Raw genomic sequence first — 22,037 nt, 5'->3', positions numbered from 1 at the left:
CTTTCTTTCTTTCTTTCTTTCTTTCGTGTCCATCATGATTCTGTACATGAACAGTTAGATTATGTATAAATACCCATATGTCTGACAGAAAATGTACATTGCCCTCAAATAATGCAGTGGATCATAACCATGGTTTTAAGATTATATAAATTTTGCTGAAGGAGATTATTTTTACTTAATCTTAGTGTAATGTCCAATTTCCACTTGAAGTTCTTTAAAAATATAGTTACCAATTTTTGTTACTATTTGTATCTGTATCTGACCATTTTTAGCCACCAGCAGTTTGACACTTTTAATCTAATTTTACATCCTCTAATTTTGCCTCATGCACTCTCTCTCTTTTACTCACTCTCTTCTCTTTCTGTAATAGTCACTCCCCCTTTTCACACACACACACACAAACACACACATGCACAAAGAAACATGCAGTTGGAAATCATCTGTTTTCTGTTATCCATTTGTTTTTGGTTTTTGGTTCAACAAACAGTTAGAGAAAGCCTGCTAAATGTATTCTTCCCATTTACTTTGTGCCTTTCTTTGAATACAGTGTCCTTCATTTGTTTCTTTTTGTTCAAGTGTCATGTTTCATATTCGGTTTTGCCAGCCTTTTCCTTCCATCCCTCTTTTTCCACCTACCTCGATCCATGATTTTCCTTCTCCCTTCTCTCCTTATGTTTTGTTTACTCAAATCCATTCTAAAACTCTGACCTCTCTCCTATCATTGTAATGCAACAGAGTGGTTACTCAAAAAGTACTAAATAAGAAGAAATGAAAACCTAATTTACCTTGGCTCTGAGTGATATATAATGATAAGAATGTCTTTGAAATTGAGTCAAAGGCATTAGTTAATGGAGCCTGTCAAATGAGTGTGGCAATTTCTTCAAATTTACATCTAGTTCATGCTGCCTTTGACTTAATTTTACAAGACATCCTACAGTGACCTGAATGACTAAAACCCTTGAATGATTTCCTGACAAATTCTGGTCAGCACATGTCCTCTTTTCCAACAGGCTACATCAAAACAGTCAAGGAAGAGAGACTCAAAGTCATTATTAACATCAGATGGACCTTCGTATGCATTTCAACCACAGACAGATAGCAAAGTACCCCTTTCCGACAGGATAACATCTTCCACCCCACTAAAGCAGACACACTCGCCTCCAGCTGCTCCTTCTCCACCCTCCACATTACAACAAAACTCCAGTCCACAAGACGGCACCCAAGTTTTAAATGTTCATAGAGAAAAGGGTGAAGATCTCCCTCCTGGGGCAACAATGACTGCTTCCCTCAGTTCAAAGGATATGACGCTGAAAGCTCAGAAGTCTTCTTCCAGTCTAGAAAATGACAGTGAATGCACGTTGTTTCCAATATCTTGTAGTGAGGATTTACTGCCCCTAAAGCAATCCTGCCCTCCAAAGGAAACTTTCAAAATCAGGGAGAGTAATGTTGAAAATGTTTTGAATGTGAATGGGAAAGAGGATGGCAAACATGATGGAAATTCTGCAGGTTCCAAAAACACGTATAGCACAGTAAACAATAAAAAGAGTAAGGAAAATGATTTAGCGCATCAGCCAAGTTCCTCTATCAAAACACCATCACTCCTTCCTGCTTTAGATAAATATGCTGTTTCTTCAACTCCTGAGAATAGCACTTGTACACCAGAGTTACCAGAGAGAAGAAGAAGGAACAAAAAGCATAATGAAAGTGGAGACATATATGAAACCAGAAAAATGGCCATGGAACCTGCCCAAACTATCCCCACTGATGTCCAGCCAAAGGATTGCAGCAAGGTGGGGCATATCATTGACAAGAATAAAAAGAGAAATAGGCACTGCTCAAACCAGGAAGAAAAACAGTGTTCCTCTCAAACTACCAGCTGTGCAGACTCTCAGTTTAAAACTGACATTCTTTTCACAGACAAATCATCAAGTGATGAGCCTTTACAACCCAAGCAAAACACCAACCCACCGAAGAAACAGAAAGTTGTTCAAATTACAAAGATGGCAGACCAAATGGAGAAGATGGATCTGGTGAAGACTACTAATGTTAGTTCCACTGCATGTAAAACAGAATCTCAAACATTTAAACTTAAAAAAATACCTTCCATGAAGTCCTCAAAAGCATTATCATCACCACAGTGCAAACCAGGAACAGTTGGACGAACTCCTAAATCTAAACAACTGCAAAATCCATCACTCAGATCAGAAATCTCAGCTCTTGAGCCACAGCCCAAGAAAAGGGGTCGCCCAAAAATGATCAGGTTGGATGAATCTCTTCAGGGATGTAAATCTCATAAGATCCCCATACGTGAACACTCTCATGTCCCTGACCCAGAGGTTGACATGCAACTCCCAAAGCCCATGCAAAGAAAACGAGGTTGCCCCAAACATTCCTTCTCTGTTCAGCCACAGAGTTCTGTGTCACAAGACACAGCATATATGAAGAAGGTTGCAGAAGATAATCTTAAACCATCCTTGTTCAAAGCTAAAGACACTCCAATGTCCAGCAAAAGAAATAGATTGATAATGAAAACAATTATCAAAAATATCAATAAGATGAAAGTGAAGAAGAAGGATCAGGTGCTCACACAATTTCTTTCAGGGCAAAAACAATGTCGCAAAGCAAATTTTGCTCAGAAAGATAACGATGGAGATGCAGATGGTTCAGTTTCAGATGCTACACACTCTTTATCCTCACTTGTATCATCTTTTGGGGGGAAACTTGGTCCACAAATTAATGTGAGCAAACATGGAACTATCTACATAGGAAAGAGGAGAGGTCGAAAACCTAAATCTCAAAGGGAAAATTCTTGCCAAGCCTCTGAACAAATTCTGCTTCAAAAGCCTCAGAAAATGGCAGAGTCTTCAAATAAGTTGAACTCTTGGTCCACTCCTGGGGAACAAATCCATTCATTTGATAGCCAGCCTGCTGTTAGCAGCTCCCCCAACTCATTTAAACATCTTAAGTCCTCTTCGACCACTATTGGTTCTTTCCGAAAAAAGCTTTATCCTGGCAACTGTGAGTATGGTCAACATTCTGCTCCAAAGGTAACATGTTCACAGAGAGGTAAAGGAATGCCTGAAGAAAAATCAAAATCTCATTCCTCCTTGCAATCAACACCACTCCCTCTAGCCACAACCCAGTTAGGCTCTGTTAGGATGCAAGACTGCAGAACGGCACACCTTGCTCGATCCATATTGATGGAGCAAGAACTACTCAAACACAAGTGCCATAGAAAAGGTCATAACTGCTTGAGCCATGAAAAGATAAGGAGACATAAACACAAATGTAAGAGAAAGTGTCTTCAACTCAGGGCCAAAAGGCAAGACCCAGCCTTTCTAGCAGAGATTGAGGACTTGGTGGTCAGACTCAGTGAGATTCGTATAGTGCATCATATCGCTCAGGGAGGGAATGAAGCGAAAACTGGTGGAAGTAAGAGTATGAAAGGGAAAGGTCACCCTCATTTTCTTCAGTGTCTGCCTCAAAACCTTCACCATCCTGCCATGTTTCAAATCAACTTCAGCGGTTACTACTCACCTCAGTCTGACTTTTCCCGTGACTCTCTGCATTATGTCGGAATGGCTGATTTTAAAAGAAACAACAGGTGCCCCTCAGAGCCAAGTGAACATATTGTCACACATTGTCCAGTGGTACACAAACTTGGGTTTCCACTGTCAGGAGCTGGATGTTACTACCCGCCCTACAAAATGCCTCTCTCAACCACCTCATTTGGTTTCGGACTTTACAGAGGATACCCTCCATCTGCAACTATTTACCCTTCTTCACCTTTTTTAGCCTCTTATGTGCACCCCTACTCCAAAACTGCTATTTTAAGCCCAACAAAGTTCCATAAAAGAAAGCACAAGTATCTGAGACGTGACTCTGTGTTTTGTGGAGGGAAGGCAGAGGGAACATACTCTAATGTAACTTCTCATCCCTCTAGTGACTGGTTCAGTAGAAATAGCTGGCAAAGGGAAGACAACAGAGAGCAGGGCAGAGATAAAAGACTTGTTGATGACAGTCTTAGTACAGGAAGAGAGAGAGAAGGAATAGAGTGTTTGCTAGGACAAAGTAGACTCAGAAAAGACCATCTAAACAGAAGGGCTTCGTCCTCTAATTCCCCATGCTCTTTCTCAATGCTTACCAAAAAAGCAGACAAACACAAAACCTCACTCCCATCATATATAGGACCAGCACACCTGAGAACGATACCAAAGGTTAGGTGGGCAGAGCATCAGCAGCCATGGAGGTGGAGAGAGAGTGTTCCATTAGAGCAGAGTAACAGCAACCTAAACCAAGAAGCTGAGTCAGGGTACCAGGAGGAGGAGGACACTATAGAAGGTCCAGAGAGTGATGAAGACCTTCCATCACCTCCCCTATTAAAAAGAACAGTCCACCATCACACTTTTCTAAAGAAACCCAACCTCACCAGCAGTGCGTACAGTCGACAGACAGTCCAGAGGGGCACTGGTGAAGTTCGGTGTACTTCAAAAGATTTGAGGAGGCCTGGAAGAACACTGATCAAGGAGCCTTGCTCTGCTGGAGACAAAAGAGCATCAGGTAAGAGAGAATGAGAAGATTCTTTGTTTATAAACAAAACACATTGTAACAAACCACGAACTATGGGTCTGCTTTAAAACTTAATGAGCTGCATTGCTGCCTCCTGCCATCATAGGCAGCTGCCTTCATAGGCAACATCCTAATGGTTATGGAACTTCACAAGTGAGCCATTTGGAATGATCTTCATTGGCAGCATCTCCAGATGCCATCAAGGCCACATTCACACTAATAGATTTTCCTTTGAAAACACATTAATTTGTCTACGTTTATGGGTCTCATTCACTCTAGAACAGCGTTTTTCTCCCCCCAAAACTGACACTTTTGAAAATGCTCTCGATAACCACATACTTTGGAAAACAATGACGTAAGGAAACTGAATTTTCCACAAAAAAAAAGGATTATGTGGACGTGGCCCAAATGGCACTTTTCTCGCATTTTCATCTTTAGGGTGGGCAAGTGGTTGTCTCTGATCGGGAGGGGTTGTCAGAAGTTTCTGGGGTGGGGGGTGGGGGCTTGGCACAAGGAAAATTAAGGGTACTTATTATAGCCAAAATAATGGCAGCATAATTAAGGTACCTACTTTTTTGAACAGCCTTCACGTCAGGAGTGTGCCAATGCTGCCTCTGAAGGCAGCTCACTAGGTTTTGGAACAGACCCTATGATGGAAGTCATGTATGGAAAAAGTTGGCCTATTCTATTTTAGGATTTGTAATAGCACAGTTGTAAGGTATTGGAAATCCTTCATATACCATTTAAAGCAGTTAGGTTACAAATGGGGGGCCTTTAGCAGTCATTTTAATAAAAATCTATCACCAAGTTCCTCTTTGCATTAAAACACATATTTAGACTTGGAGTATATCAGTTCTCCATTATACTGGTTAGTACGTGTTTGTAGTTTGTACCGCGGTTCATCTGATTCTGAAGTCTAGCAACGCATCTGCAGGATCTGGTTTAGCAGCATCAAAAAGACAGGCGGAGTCGCAACCTCAGATAATGCAACTTCCTGTAATCTGTATGGCTCTGTAGATGGATACGGCTCAATGGAAAAAGCAGTGCGAGCGCTAAGCAGAAAATCAGAAAATGCTTGGGAATGCTTGTAGAAATAACTACGGTCTTTGAACAATGAAATTAGAATTATATTTTAGAACTAGGTTTAGAGTCTATAGTCCAATTTATCACCTGCTGTTTTACTAGTTACATACTAAAATGGAGCAGGCTTGATTTTGCTCTGTGCATAATTGCTTAAACAGATTTTCTTTGGCAGAGTATCTGTTTAGTGGTCTACTGGGAGGCACTGTATGTGGTCTCACTTGTGTTTAAATGTTGTTACACATTTGCTTTGTTATGTAGGATCCTGGTATTGATGTTATTAACATTATGTAACACTGTTGCAAAAGTTACTGTAAGATGGAGTGATGTGTAAGTGAACAGCAAAACCCCAGTGCATTTGTTTAGTGTCTGAAAATGTCATTGATTACTAAGTTACATTTACATTTGCTTACAGTAACAATATCTGTATTGCTGTATTGGTCCTTCAACCTAAAACTGAAGTGTGAAACAATCAAAAGATTTTTTTTTTCCTTTATGCTATTCTCTGCGGCATCTGCACACAACTCGCCACACGCCCCAATGAGAGCGAGTACCACATTATAGTGACCACGAGCAGGTTACCCCATGTGGCCAATTTGGTTGCTTAGGAGACCTGGCTGGAGTCACTCAGCACGCCCTGGATTCGAACTCGCGACTCTAGGGGTGGTTGTCAGTGTATTTGCTCGCTGAGCTACCCAGGCCTAACAATCAAAAGATTGAAAGAAAAGTAACAAGAGTTGCTGCTTTCACAATTTTTTTCTCTGCAAGAGAAACACCGTTTGAAGCAAACACACACAAGTAGCATTGCAGGTAACATATGATAAGAAACAAACACCAGCATGTGAAGAACTTCTCTCTGCAGTGGCACAGGGACATGTGATTTTACATGGTGTCTGCTTGTATTTGTGCTTGCAGTTTTGCTGTTTATAAGGTATACCTTTTATGCAAAAAGGTATACCTTATAAATTAATGCAAAAGAGAAACTTACTCAAAATATAATATAAGCAGAAATGGTAAAAACTCAAAAGACGTTCTTCCTCGGAAATCAAAAGGAGATGTTAGGTGGAATATCAGCCTCAGCTCAGTCACCATTCACTTACAGTACATTGCATCTTTTTTCCATACATTGAAAGTGAATGGTGATTCAGACTAACAATCCACCAAACATCTCCTTTTGTGTTCCACGGTAAGAGAAAGTCATAATTTATGACTTTTAATTTAATGCTCTTTACCCATAGACCCAGTCAGACAGAATTGTCTTTCTGTAAAAGAGAACCACCCAGATTTCTGCTAAACATTTAACCATTTTGAATTATATGCTTATTTTGTCATGTTCCTGCCAAAGAATGTCCATTTAAGACTCTGCCAAAGACCTCCTGTCGGCCTGTGGCCAAAATACCCCATTCTGTTTGAGTTGGAAAGGTTGAATGAGAAAGAGCAAGCATTCAGCGGCAGGGCTGAATGACAGGGCAAAGACCTTGTCTTCATCTCACAATTGCTGTGCCTGGGACCCAGGGCTTGTCTCATTGTGGAATGCACTCCAGTGGAGCTCTGTGAAATTGATTTACTGTTGTATCTAACTAGTAATACTGGTGGAGGAGAGGAATTTGCAGTAAGAGAGAGTATATTAGCAGTATAATTCCCATGGTCAGGATTACAGTAGTTACTTCTCAAAAACATCCACACCTACGTGAGCAATAGAGCTTATGTTAAAGTTATAGTTCACTCAAAAACGAAAATTCTCTCATCATTTACTCACCCTCAAGCCATCCGAGATGTGTATGACTTTCTCTCTTCTGCTGAACACAAAGATTTTTCTCAGCTCTGTAGGTCCTCATAATGCAAGCAAATACCAGAATGTTGAAGCTCCAAAAAGCACATAAAGGCTGCATAAAAGTCACCCATATGACTCCAGTGGCTATCCATGTCTTCAGAATTGATATGATAGGTGCGGGTGAGAAACAGATATTGCAGTAACAATATTTAAGTCATTTTTTGCTTTAAATGATCCTTCCTGCCCAGTAGGTGGTGATTTGCATGAAGAATGTGAATCGCCAAAAACAAACAAAGAAGAAAGTGAAAGTGGAGATTGATAGTTAAAAAAGATGTATCTTAAATATTGATCTTTTTCTCACCCACACTGATCATTTAACTTCTGAATATATGGATTTAAACACTGGAGTTGATTGGATTTCTTTTATGATGCCTTTATATGCTTTTTTGGAGCTTGAAAGCTTTGGTCACCTTTCACTTGCGTTGTATGGACCTACAGAGCTGAAATATTCTTCACAAAAATCTTTGTGTTCAGCAGAAGAAAGGTCATGAAATAACACAGCAGCTTTAAAAATTAACATTTAAGGTATGATGCCATGTGTTGTTAAACAAAACATGAACGATTCTCACATGTTTACTCTCCCCCCTAAATAAAATACTTTTATTATTTATTTATTTATTTCAGAGAGTTTCCAGCCTGGCAGTCAACTCTTCCCTGTCCACCATCAGCACGGTAGTCACTCTTTTACTGAAGGACAAGAGAGAGCAGGAAAAAAGACAAGACACAATAAAAGCCAGACTCTCTTACAGAAATCTCTTGTCACCCCCTTTGCCCCTAGTACTGCCCCCCACAACAGCCTTTCTCATTCAGACTGTGCTAAACAGATTACACATACCAAGGGTAAGCTGAAACAAGTTAACAAACCAGAACCCAAAGTGAAGAGAAGGGGACCTGGGCGACCAAGGAAAAACCCTGCACCATGTTTTTCTCCATCTTTATCAGCTGCACCTTTACATCACAGAGTCACGGAGTGTCCAGAAAAGCAAAGGAAAGGGAAAAGAGGTGAGAAGCGGAAAGGAAAGAAAAGAAAAGATGGAGGGCATGTAGACGGGGGAGAAGATGTAGCTGAGAGCCAGGAGCCCTCAGATTCACACTTCGGTCCATCCTCACCCTATCAGGATCCATCAGTGTCTGTACACAATCAATCAGAGAGGAGCTCTACCATACCACCTGACAAGAAATATGAGTGGGCGGGGCTTTACTCAGATGTCTATAAAAGCGCAGAGTGAGTTTACTCTTGAAGCTCTCATGCATTTATAAACAAGTTTTAAGAGTATTTGTTTTAATGCAGGCTTTATTTACAGAACTTTCAACAAGGAGTGTGACAAATCATCTGTCTCACTGTCTAATGTCCCACACAGCCCTCCCAGTCTTTCCCCACCAGTAAACACAGAGTGCCTTCTATATGATCCTGAGGAACACGAACATGGCCTCTTTCCTGCACCTATACACGTAGGTGAGTTTGTGTCTGTATGTGTGTGTAGGGGTTCATATGGAGGTCAGTGAAAGTTGAAGTCAGTCTGTGGAAAGAATGACATTAAGTTCACTGTCCATAATAAACGAGAATTAGTTCCTAAAATTGTATTTGTATTGGTTAAGTGCATGTAGCGCTCTTCGATCGGCATGGGGCATATTAAAGAGAGGCTAAGACTATGTTTGAAATTACATACTAACATACTACTCTAACTGTTTCTGCTGTATGCAGATTTTCTTTATATAGACAGAATATCCAAATGGCATAAAAATATGCAGTACACAGTGTATTACGCGTCACAGAATAGTGGATCCCATGCAATGCACTCAATTTGACCTTTCATTTCGAATGTAACAAACACACTGCAGTAATTACAGTTATGATTTTTAACCTCTTTCTTTGACTCATTATTTGTTTGGATAATAAAAATAATAAAAAACCATGCTAAATGAACACCACTCATGCAACGTGATGAGGCCATGTGACTACAAAGTAGCGTACTACTGTTTGAAACGTATTGTTGCAAAATGCTTACTGTTTCACTTTAAAAATAATAAAATCAGGCAGTATATAGTGTATACTGTTTAGTATTTTGTTAATAAGTTAGTATATTCTTCAGAACATAGCCTAAGAGAGAGAGAGAGAGAGAGAGAAACATCACTGTATAGATTGTGACTTAATTGATTAATTTTTAACCCCTATGTGTTTACCAGGAAAGTATCTGAGGCTGAAACGGATTGACTTTCAGTTGCCCTATGACATATATTGGCTCTGCGCACACAAAAAGGTTGTTTTTTTTCCCATACATTTTCATTTGAAAGGAATAGTTCACCCCCCCATATTGTCATCATTTACTCCAAACTTGCATGATGATCACAAAAGCAGTTGTTTTGCAGAATATTCAAGGTGCTTGTTTCCATACCATGAAAGCATTTAGTGACCAGTGCTTCAAAAAGGATAAAACACCATGGAAGTATCATAAAACTGGCTATATGACTCGTGCTCTATTTTTCAAGACTTCTGAAGCCAAGCTTGTTTGAGGAAAAGACAGAAATTTAAGGTGTTATACACTGAAAATCTTCCCCTCTGTTGTAGCTCTTAAATTTCACATGTATGCACATCCCGATCAGTCACAAGACACGTGTGAACCAATGACGTCAAACACACGTAAGTGTCATTGGTTCTCACGTGAAATAAAATCACCAGTTTTAAATGTCCTCAAGGTGAGTAAATAATGAAAGATTTAAAATTTTTGGGTGAACTATCCCTTTAAATATTTCCTATTTTACACTGTTTTAGAGTACATGTGACACAATTTCTGCTCCATTACAGGTTCATAAAATATTACATGCCCCACTAAGGACAGCCACATCCAGTGAGTAGACTTGCCTAGGAATATTTGTAACATGTTGGTGTGTATTTGCATGTGTTTGTGCATGTGGGTGTGAGGGAGGCCTACAGTAGCCCTGTGGAAAAATATGTATAAAGCTGTGTTCTATGAAAAATTAAAATTCTCTCATCATTTAATCACCCTCATGCCTTTCTTTCATCTGCTGAACTCAAATTAAGATTTTTAGAAGACTATCTCAGCTCTGAAGGTCTAAACAATGCAAGTAAATGGGTGCCAAAATTTTGAAGCTCCAAAATCCACAAAAGGGCATCATAAAAGTAGTCCAGACGACTCCAATGGTTAAATCCATAACTTCAGAAGCGATATGATAGGTGTGGGTGAGAAACATTTTTTTTTACTATAAATTCTCCTCCCTGCTCAGTCAATCTCCACTTCAGTTTCACTTTCCCATTCTTCTTCTTCTGTTTTTGTTGATTCACAGTCTGAATGCATATAGCCCCCTACTGGGCAGAGAGGAGAATTTATGATAAAAAGGACTTAAATATTGATCTGTTTATCACCCACACCTATCATTTTGTGTCTGAACACATGTATTTAACCATTGGAGTCGTATGGATTACTTTTATGCTCCCTTTGTGTGGATTTTGGAGCTTAAAAATTTTGGCACACATTGTGAGGACCTACAGAGATGAAACATTCTTTTAAAAATCTTAATTTGTGTTCTGCAGAAGAAAGAAAGTCACACATCTGGGATGCCTGGAGGGTGAGTAAATCATGAGCGAATTTTCATTTTTGGGTGAACTATCCCTTTAAGCTGAGGTTTGTGCTGTGGAGTAAACTTTGTTGGGGTTAAATATTTTGTATCATTGTACATAACTTCACAGCCTGTAAACTGGCTGTATAGAGATAGGGAATGTTGTGTTAACAGATTAGCTGTCCTCATACATTAGCATGTCCTTCTTTTTCTCTCTTTCTGTCTCTTTGAGATGGGTCTGTTGGTGTAATGTCTCTCACTCAGACTGAGGACAGTCCCTGTACACATCATAAGGACAGTGTTCCTCAGGACTGCATTGCTGACAGCCTTAATAGGTAAACACACTTACACAAGCACACTGACTGGGCAAAACATCTTAACACTGTGTTGAAAGCAGAGATAATTCTCTAAGTTATAATTTGATGAGTAAACATTATTTCGTTTTGTTTTTCTTCAACTCAGAAATGACAGCTGTAGACTACCTTCAGAGGAGGTTGGAGAGGAAATCAGTCAATCAGACCTTGATAATAATATTCCCCAACATTCTGACCCTCTCAAACAGCAGGTATGAGGCACATTTAGATGCAGCTTAACTCCTTGTTCAATTTCAACTTGCATGAATATGATTACATAATTGTGAATTAGGCCTTGTTCCGTATGAGTGGTGAAGTGAGACAAATCGCTGTTTAGACATGGTTGTAACATGTATCTCAAATGCATCTCCTGTGACTATGTGTGGTTGGATTTCAAGAGAAGGGTCTTTGATTTTGTGACTAAATACATCACGTACGTTAAAGTGTCACTGCATGATAAAGGACCAAAACAAAAAAAAATTTTATATGTGTTTCTGCCAACCTCTGAATGTGGTCTGAATAATCCGATCATACAATGTTTGAACCCCATTTACACCTGTATTTAGTGCTGAACACTTGTAATCAGATCACCTGACACAGGTGTTAAAACTAACTGTAAACACTGTCTTAGTGTAATGTGCATTGTCTATTTCATCACATTACGAATGACTTCATTTGCAGGAGAGAGGCAGTGATGCTGAAAATATCCCCTCCCCTCTCCTGATGATGCCCTTGTCGTGTGAGGAGAGGCAAGAACACATACACAGCGATAATAAAAACCTTCCCTATTGCTCTTTCCCTCTTTATGATTTATGGCACTTTTTATGCTTTCTTATTTTTACATAATCACATTTTTCATTGTCATATATTTATTACATTTTTTGTAGCATCTTTTATTTGCGTTATGCCCCTGATAGGAGTTTCATCTTGGAACATGGCATTTTTCTGGTGAGAAACTATGAGAAAATAAGAGAGAGACAGGCATTGCTCCTGAGGGAGGGAGTGAGAGAGCAAGAGAAAGAAAACAAGAAAGATGGAGGGAGAAGCCAATCTCATAAAGGAGTTCTTGGAGTCAACACCAGCACCAAGTCAGGTCCAGCAGTGTGTGTAGCTGTAATGTGTGTGTGTGTGTGTGTGTGTGTGTATAATTTCTGTCAATATTGTCACATTGTTCTTAGCTCTTAACCCTATAAAGCCTGGCATATGAAATAATACATGAACATATATATAGATATATATATATATACAGTACTGTGCAAAAGTTTTAGGAACATAAGATGCTTCACAAAAGCATTTGTCTTAAGATGGTTATTTATATCTTCAACTTTAGTGTGTCAATAGGAAATATAAATGTTACATTCCCAAACATTACTTTTGCAAATAGAAAAGATTAGAATAGAAGAACAGGGAGCCCTAAAACAGATGGCATGACCCCAACAGAGCCCCCCACTGAACATCGTGTCAATCTGAGATTACATGAAGAGACAGAAGCAATTGAGACAGCTTAAATAGATAGAAGAACTGTGCCGAATTCTCCAAGAAGCTTGGAACATCCTATCTGCCAACAACCAAGAAAAACTGTGTCCAGGTGTCTCTAGGAGAATTGGTGCTGTTTTAAATGCAAAGGTGGTCACACCGAAAATTTATTTAGCTTTTTTATGTTTACTGGACTTTGTATGACATTAAGTGATAAATGAAAACTATTTAAGTCATTATTTTTTAAGACATCCTCACTATGCAACATTTTTCATAAGTGCTTTTGCACAGTACTGTATGTGTGTGTGTGTATATATATATATATATATATATATATATATAAATTTTTTTCTATAGACAAAATCTAAAATAATAATATGTAAATGTTAAAACATCAGGCTTTAAAGGGATAGTTCACCCCAAAAAATGTATATTCTCTCATCATTTACTCACGCTCATGCCATCCCAGATGTGTATGACTTTCTTTCTTCAGCAGAACACAAACAAAGATTTTTAGAAAAATATCCAAGCTCTATAGGTCCATACTATGCAAGTGAGTGGTGATCAGAACTTTGTAGCTCCAAAAATCACATTAAGAAAACATAAAAGTAATCCCTATGACTCCAGTATTTGAGTTCATAAATTCAGAGGTGAAATGACAGGTGTGGGTTAGAAACAGAACAATATTTAAGTAAATTTTTACACTAAATCTCCACTTTAACTTTCACTTTCAGATGTAAAAGTGAAAGTGGAGCTTTAGAGTCAAAAAATGACTTAAATCTTTATCTGTTTCTCATCCACACCTATTATATTGCTTCTGAAGATATAGATTTAACCACGGGAGTCTTATGGATTACTTTTATGTTTCCTCTGTGTGATTTTTGGAGCTACGAAATTGTGGTGACCATTCACTTGCATTGTTTGGAACTACAGAGCTGAGATATTCTTCTACAAATCTTTGATTGTGTTCTGCTGAAGAAAGAAAGTCATACACATCTGGGAAGACATGAGGGTGAGTAAATGATGAGAGAATTTTCATTTTTGGGTGAACTATCCCTTTAAAGATCATTATCCTCCTGAGACCCAGCAATTCATTTTTGTATGGGACTTTTGCTATTTAAGTTTTTCTTAGCCCATACAGACCACAGTAGTACATTTTGGGGTTTCTTAATTGCACTCCATGTTTGGGAGTTTGGCTATGACAACTTCCTCTCCTTGGTCTATAGAATTGTATGAGATTAAAATTCAGCACATCAAATAAAAAATATTGACATTTAAAAAGTTAAATTGAAAAACTTTTTTGCTGGGTGTCAGGAGGTTATAGTAAGATGATGTTGTAATGTAAAACAAATATATCTTTGTAATGACAGATGATATGTTTGTGTTGTGTTGGACATGAATGGAATGGAATGATGATTGAGAGATATACCTCAAAAGCCTGTTGTATCACATTTGATACACATATTTCAACGTGATTTTTATATGAAATAATGTACAACATTTTAACCAAGCACAGGTTGCTTCAATTCAGCAAAAGAGAGAAAGATACAAGTTCAAGTTACAATATGTTTTAATAGTACAATGAACTCTCTTACCTCAAAAGATCAAGAAAAATTTGATTCCTCATTATATGATCCCTAAAGTGAATTTGCTTGGCTGCAAAGTATACGATAACCTAAGTCTCTGTACTGGTGCATGTTCTAAAGGACATTTATATTAATTGGGACAATCTATTTATAGCATTTGGTATGACCTGAAGCAGTTTCTTTTTGAAGAACATGGCATCAGCTAAGTCTCTCCTCTCTGCTCTTTTCTCCTGTCCTGTCCTCTCCTCTCCTCTCCTTCACGCTCAGCAGGCCATAACTCTGGACCAGCTCCCAAAACCACCTCAAATCTATTTCCACTCATTAGTCAAAAGGGCAAAGGAGGACATGTGGTTAACGGCTAGCGCGGTTGGCACATACAGGCTACTGTATGAGTTCATGGAAAAAGTGTATTACAGTTTTTTTGAATTGCTAAAACACATTTCTTGAAACCCACTTTCTCACAACTTTAAACACGAAACAGAATCTTCAAACTATATTCACAAAACCCTTCTGGCAAAATCACACAATCGCCTCAAAACCTTTACCTCTGTGCTTTCACAATGCTTTCAGATCATACACACAGCAAGTCAATATGAACACTACAGAGCATTCATTAGACACTACATCAAAAAACGGAGAACACAGCATCCAGGGCATGTAGTTACAGAATTTTGTTAAAAAAAAAAATATTGTATAAATTGATCAGCCACAACATTAAATCCACCTGCCTAATATTGTGTAGGTTCCCATCGTGCCGCCTAAACAGCGCCAACCCGCATCTCAGAATAGTATTCTGAGATGATATTCTTCTCACCACAATTGCACAGAGTGGTTATCTGAGTTACTGTAGACTTTGTCAGTTCGAGCCATTCTGGCCAGTCTCTGTTGACCTCTCTCATCAACAAGGCATTTCCATCCACAGAACTGCCGCTCACTGGATGTTTTTTGCTTTTGACACCATTCGGAGTAAATTCTAGAGACTGTTGTGCGTGAAAATCCCAGGAGATCAGCAGTTACAGAAATACTCAAACCAGCCCGTCTGGCACCAACAATCATGCCACGGTCCAAATCACTGAGATCACATTTTTTCCCATTCTGACGGTTGATGTGAACATTAACTGAAGATCCTGACCTGTATCTGCATTATTTTAAGCACTGCACCGCTGCCACACGATTGGCCAATTAGATAATCGCATGGATGATTGTTGGTGCCAGATGGGCTGGTTTGAGTATTTCTGTAACTGATGATCTCCTGGGATTTTCACACACAACAGCCTCTAGAATTTACTCCGAATGGTGCCAAAAACCAAAAACATCCAGTGAGGGGCAATTCTGTGGACGGAAATGCCTTGTTGATGAGAGAGGTCAACGGAGAATGGCCAGACTGGTTCAAACTGACAAAATCTACGCTAACTCAGATAACTGCTCTGTACAATTGTAGTGAGAAGAATATCATCTCAGAATGTTATTCTGAGATGTGGGTTGGAGCTGTTTTGGCGGCACGTGGGGGACCTAAACAATATTAGGCAGGTGGTTTTAATGTTGTGGCTGATCCGTGTATAGTAAGCGCATTTTGCAATTACTGTCAAAAAAGTATAGTAATCACAACTTACAGTAGTACAGTGAATATACTGTATACTGTAAGTACTGCAAGTACTGTAATAAAGTATTGAATGTCTGTATATTCAGCACTTGAATACTGTAAAAATACAGTAGTCCAACTGCAAGCCCACACAGAACAATCTAAATGAAAAACACATTACAGTACACTCACTCAAAAATGTTATGCAACTGCGAAATCAAAGTCAATGCGAGATTCATTCTGCCTCAGCATCACGTTTTCACATCATTAGAAACAAGTGTGAACAGTTTTGAGTCATTGTGTGTAAAGGATGACAATGGTGTTGTAGTTGTGTTTAACTTTTTCTGCCCGTGTTTACCGTTTTGCAACAGAAGTGCATCACAGTGCAAAATGTGTTGTAGTGAGTAAGAATGTGTTTAGAGTTTTGCAAAAAGAGTGATTGATTTGACAAATGGGTTTAGGCCACTGATTATTTGATGAGAATGGGGTTTAGTGTTTTATCAATTCAGAAAAACTGTAAAGTGCATTCCAATTATTGCATTTAAAATACACAAAGCAGAGTATGAGAGACATAGATTAGAGTACTTTACTGTAACTGGAGCATTGAATTAAGGTGTTAGTTCACCCAAAAATGACAAATCTGTCATGATTTACTCACCTTCATGTTGTTCCATAAGACTTTCTTTCTTCCAGGGAACATAAAATGAGATGTTAGGAAGAATGGTAGTCTCAGTCACCATTTACTTTCATTGCATCTTTTTTCCAAACAGTGAAAGTGAATGGTGACATTCTGCCAAAGACCTCTTTTTTTTTTTTTTCCACAGAAGAAAGTAAGTCATGGGGGTTTGGATGGAACAACATGAGTGGTAAATGAAGACAGAATTGATTTTTCTGGGATGATCTAGCCCTTGGCTGTGGCTATGCATTTTTCATGTGTGACGTGTCATGCCAACGCAATATTTTTTGTGTAAGTAGATGTGTGTTCTGCACATTACAGACCAGTGCCTGACTCCATCGTGTCCACAGTCTGAGAACGGACTCTGTGGAGAGAGAGAAGAGGAGAGAAGAACTGTACAGTGCAGAAACCTCACGCAAACACTCCAGGAGATATATGATGTCATTGTCAGTTACAAGGGTACATCTGTTGACTTTATTAATCAAGACATGGTGCAGAAGGCTGTGGCACAGTCTAACAACCAGCACAGCTGATCTTAATTTCCATCATTTGTCTTGTCAGGGTCATCTGGACAAACCCTCGCCGCTCCTCTGCTGAATCTGTGTTCCAGAAAGAGGTTTGTTTTTTAATGTGTATGTTTGTTCAGCATCTTTTTACACTGCTCTGTTCACAGTTCTGATTAGAGATACTGCATAGTGCTCTTAAAGGGATAGTTCACTGAAAAATAAAAATTATGTTGTCTTGTTTACTCACCCTCATATCATTCCAAATCCAGACTTTAAAACTTTTTTTTTTGTTGGAACACAAATGGAGAAATTTTGAAGAATGTTGACACTGCTCTTTTTCCATGCAAGGAAAGTGAATGGTGTCTAAAGGCCGATTTATACTTCCGCATCATACCTACGCCTTAAGCTAGTATCTCACTAGCTGATTTTTCCAATTATTTTCAGGTGTTAGCTTCATTATTATAATCACCAGCCAGGCGGAGAGAGACAGAGCGCGTACTAGTGTCTCTCAGCCGGAGTTAATCACTTGACCATCGGGACTCCCTGCTGAGTTAATGGCTTCAAAGACTAAAAAAACACATCCGGCTTGTTTGAAAAAATCGTTCTGTAAGTGAGGCAGGGTCTTGTGTTCTCGTCAAGTGACTAATGAACTTCTTCTTTAACTGAAGATCAGACAAGACATCAAGCTGATGTGAAAGTTTTCATTGCACTCAGATTCTGTCACCAAGCTTTTTTTCTACCTTTCTTCCTGCACTAAAAGCCACAACAGTCTCTTTTTATTGGATGCGTTTCTTTACTCACTGAAAGCTGCATATGGACTTGCATTCAACGATAAGCCTCGATTGGATAAATAAACAATCATGCACTTTCACAAGGTAAAGTTACTCCATCTTCACGATCACTTCTCTCTTTTGTATAGCTGCCACAGACTGCTTGAGAGAGATTGAGCGAGCTCGTGACCATGAGAACAGGTACTTTTCAATGCAGAATGAATGCTAAAGCAACTAATGATGGATAAAAATAACCACAACGTAAATCTTCCAGTTTTGTTCCGTTTAAAATAAAACCTTGTGAAAGCGAACCGAACTTTATATTTCTATAAAGAAAATGCAACATTGTAACTATTTTAGCCCCTGTTTCAGAACAAATATAGCTACATGTCTGAAAACGACTTCAATCACTCTATTGCATTTGTTTGTGCTCACGTAGTATGCCTTTTGTTCTTTTGGCGAGATGTGAAAGGGATTAGTTGCGGTGAGTCGTTATGTGTCACCCCTCCACCATTTCGTGTCAGGAAATGTGACATACCTCAGACTGAAAAGTCAGAGATCTCGAAAAAAATTTCGTTGACTGGAGTCTGCAAGTGTGGTGCCAGTATTAGGCTCCGCATATGAGGCCAATGTGGTGGTTCGCATTTAGAGTTTTGCGTTGATGTGTCTCTTGTGTTATTTTGTGAGTACACAGTCAAGTGCTAGTATATTAAGAAAATGCCTTAATTATACAAAATAATAAAATTATACATTCAAAAGTATTTAGTAAATTATTGTAGCATTAAAAACGAGTTCAACGTATGCTGTATTTAGGTACATATTATTATTGTACATGTTGCCTGCCATGCAGATTGAAAATAAATCAGTCATAAACTGTATACTTACTATTGAGTCGCTTAAATAATAAGAAATACATTTTTTGGCATTCTTTGACGTTCCATGCTGAAACCCATCTCCGCCCCCCCCCACACACACACACAAAATTGGTGTCGTTTTAAAGCTTAGAAGTTGGACTTTACAATGAAATTAGGCAACATAGCCAGATGTGAATAGGTGCTGTTTAATTTGCTGACAAATTAGAAGTGTTCCGTTTTCATAATTATCAAAAATGATTAATTACTGTACACCAAACTGTCAAACATACCGACAAAACATCATACAGATCAGAAAGGTCTTGTGTAAAATAAAACAAATACTGTGTCACTCACATACCTAATATACAGTATAATGAGTAAAAGCCCCGGGGAAAAAAGCACAGAGTTTATAAGCTGTAAACAATGTCTTTTTGTCGCATTTTCGCTTGTAACTTCATAAAAAAAACAAACAGAATACAAAAACAGCAGACGTCCCCGAAAAACAAAAGGAGTCCAACTACAGTGTGACACGATCACTGATCACCGGATACAAAGCATAGATCTTAAAATAATATTAGAGAAAATGTGCCGCTACCTCAGTTTTCTTCTTGTCATTTTGGTGGATGGTCTCTGTTTACAAATTGGACCAATCACAATTTTTGTGGTCTGCGTTAACGTGACGCGCTGTTATACTTTTGGAGAGGTGCACGTCAGTCTACAGTGTAGGTTCGATGCAGAAGGAAAATCGGCCTTAAGGCTGTTAGTCTCTAACATTTTGCCTTTTGTGTTCCATGGAACAAAGTCATTTGGATTTGGAACAACGTGAGGGTGAGAACTGTAAATGTTTTAGTGAACTATTCTTTTAAAATTCCAAGCTTGCTGTAAAGAAAAGAAAGAACGAAAAAACAAGATTTGATTTGCATGTTTTCTCTTCCAGGTCTGTCTCAGCTCCTGTTGATCTCAGTACATTGCAGAAGCAGCTCATCTCAGGGCATTATGAGAGCCTGGATGCCTTTCACTCAGACATGCTCAGGGTGTTCCAATGTGCTGAGGTCAGTTTGATACAGTAATCAAGGACTCACACTGTTAGATGTTATTCAACACCTGACATGGGTTTAATTTCTGGGCTGTCTCAGTTGTACTTCATGCTGACCGTGAAACATCCACAAATTATTCAATATTTACAATAGAACAGAATAGAATATGATTAGTTAAATTTATTACATGACATGCTGATTAATGAACCAATTTAATTGAAAAAAAAAAAAATCTAAATAATTGAAAAAAAAAATACATTATTGTTGCAGATGGGTATATTATTGAATAGAATTACAAAAAGTGGCTTTAGAAGTCAAAATATTGTTTGATATTTTTACATATCAATGGACATAAGACACTGACCTACACTTACAGTCCCCGACAATCCATTCTAAGCTTTAGATTGACTTAGGATCCACTTACACAGAACATGTTCTCCCATACCGTTTTCTTTTTTTTTTTTTAATTGTTGGTCCATGTAAACATGTGCTAGATAGATGCCTTTGGTCATTATATAGTGTCTATTTTCATTGTCTAAGGTCATGAGTGCCACGTTTGTAACCACTACACCTCACCATCCTCCCTAAAAAGAAAAGATGCTGATGTTTTGGCAAGCACATGCAGATAGTTCATAAAAGGAATTGTCATTCTTTACTCACACTTATATTGTCCCAAACCCAATTGCCTTTCTTTCTTCAGTGGAGCACAAAAGGAGATTTTAGGGTTGAATGTTAGCCTCAGTCACCATTGACATTCACTGTATGGAAAAAAGATACAAGGAAATGAATGGTGAGTGAGGGTAACATCTCCTTTTGTGCTCCACGAAAAAAATAAAGTCAGACAGGGTTGAAACAACATGAGAGTGAGTGAATGGTGACAGAATTGTCATTTTTGGGTGAACTATCTCTTCAACATTTCATATTGTCATTATGTTTTGTGTTTTATCAGAAATACTATGGCTGTGAGTCCTCAGTGGGTCGTAATGTAAGGCAGCTGAGGGAAGTGTACTATAGTGCTCATCAGGAGGCCTTAACTCAAACTGGCAACTTCCTCTGAGAGGCAGAACACCACACCTGTGTCCTCTGACAGGGCATGGCTATGCCAAAATACAGAGGCATGATGGGCCTTCCAGAGGGCAGATAATGCTCTTCGATACGAAAGACCTGCTGTATGTTGCTCTCACAGATGCACTGCACAGGTAAAACTCTGCTTCAACATCCAAAAAACAGTATGCACACAATCACCACACACAGACTGATACACAACTTAATTAAAAAAACTTATTCTGTAGTGTTTCATTGCAGACAACATGCAGCGTCAGTGGAATCGCAAGGCTAACCAAAACATACGTATATCAGTAATTATTTTTAACCATGTAACACAAGTCTCAGCCAGTAGTTTCCTTGTGTTGGAGTGGGCAGTCAGATCTAGGTGGAACACACTTCCTTGGCACAAATTATATAATAATATAAGGCCACTGCATGGATTAAAGCATTTTGTTTTTCCCTCACTAAAAGTCGTACGACATTTTCATTATTGAAAGTTTTTATTTAATGTGTCAGTTCCTAAAGGGGTATTTATACTTGGTCATTTCATGCGGTTTTACTGATTAGATACTGTAGCTATCCGAACATGAAAAGACCCAGTTTAAATCCCTTCCAAACTCAGGAGGAGGTTTGAGACTCATGCAAGGTGTGACTCTGCCAAATGTAACGATGTAATATCTATTTTCAAAACACGTACGTAAATGTACTCCTCCCAAACCCTGTAATCCAAACATGAGCAAGCAATCATGGATGAGATACATGGATAGAGTGACCTCAAACCTCAAACACTAATTGCCATATTGGGGAAGAGAGCATAAAAAAAAAAAAAAAAAATCTCCCTCAAACTTATAGAAACAAAGCGATCAGTGAAATCATAGCAAAATTGTGCTACCTGCCACTAGCATCATCACAGAAATAAACTACGCTATATTTGTGCATCCTGCAGGAATGGAAGGTTGGATTTATACTGTATCTGTTTTGTTGATGCACATTTATGTGGACAAGTGGAAATAGAATGTGTGTACTCAATCGGATAGCAAAACAGTCGATCCAGATGCATGAAGTGACTAAATGTAAATATGCCTTAA

General features: G+C 38.7%; 1 protein-coding gene across 11 annotated transcripts in view; it reads left to right on the top strand.

Annotated features, from left to right (window-relative positions):
* Window positions 1-22,037, top strand: part of LOC127452968 (histone-lysine N-methyltransferase ASH1L-like) — a 28,772-nt gene that overhangs the window by 5,580 nt on the left and 1,155 nt on the right. Inside the window, exons 3-16 of one of the 11 annotated variants that reach the window (XM_051718902.1) lie at window positions 1,011-4,560; window positions 8,108-8,708; window positions 8,788-8,939; window positions 9,671-9,744; window positions 10,290-10,332; window positions 11,295-11,397; window positions 11,525-11,627; window positions 12,097-12,164; window positions 12,333-12,508; window positions 17,057-17,194; window positions 17,297-17,351; window positions 19,803-19,917; window positions 20,852-21,101; window positions 21,896-22,022. In XM_051718902.1, the coding sequence (XP_051574862.1) occupies window positions 1,011-4,560; window positions 8,108-8,708; window positions 8,788-8,939; window positions 9,671-9,744; window positions 10,290-10,332; window positions 11,295-11,397; window positions 11,525-11,627; window positions 12,097-12,164; window positions 12,333-12,508; window positions 17,057-17,194; window positions 17,297-17,351; window positions 19,803-19,917; window positions 20,852-20,959 (5,286 nt within the window). In that variant the 3' untranslated portion in view covers window positions 20,960-21,101; window positions 21,896-22,022. Of the gene's footprint in view, window positions 1-20; window positions 4,561-8,107; window positions 8,709-8,787; window positions 8,940-9,670; window positions 9,745-10,289; window positions 10,333-11,036; window positions 11,271-11,292; window positions 11,398-11,524; window positions 11,628-12,096; window positions 12,165-12,332; window positions 12,509-14,747; window positions 14,864-17,056; window positions 17,195-17,296; window positions 17,352-19,802; window positions 19,918-20,851; window positions 21,102-21,895; window positions 22,023-22,037 lie in introns of those variants that run through there. The other 10 variants (XM_051718903.1, XM_051718901.1, XM_051718907.1 and 7 more) reach the window with 10 other exon arrangements.

This window comes from Myxocyprinus asiaticus, chromosome 15 (assembly GCF_019703515.2).
Source record: "Myxocyprinus asiaticus isolate MX2 ecotype Aquarium Trade chromosome 15, UBuf_Myxa_2, whole genome shotgun sequence".
Lineage (NCBI taxonomy): Eukaryota > Metazoa > Chordata > Actinopteri > Cypriniformes > Catostomidae > Myxocyprinus > Myxocyprinus asiaticus.
Note: the sequence above shows the minus strand (reverse complement) of the source record. Positions and strands in the feature narration are given on the sequence as shown.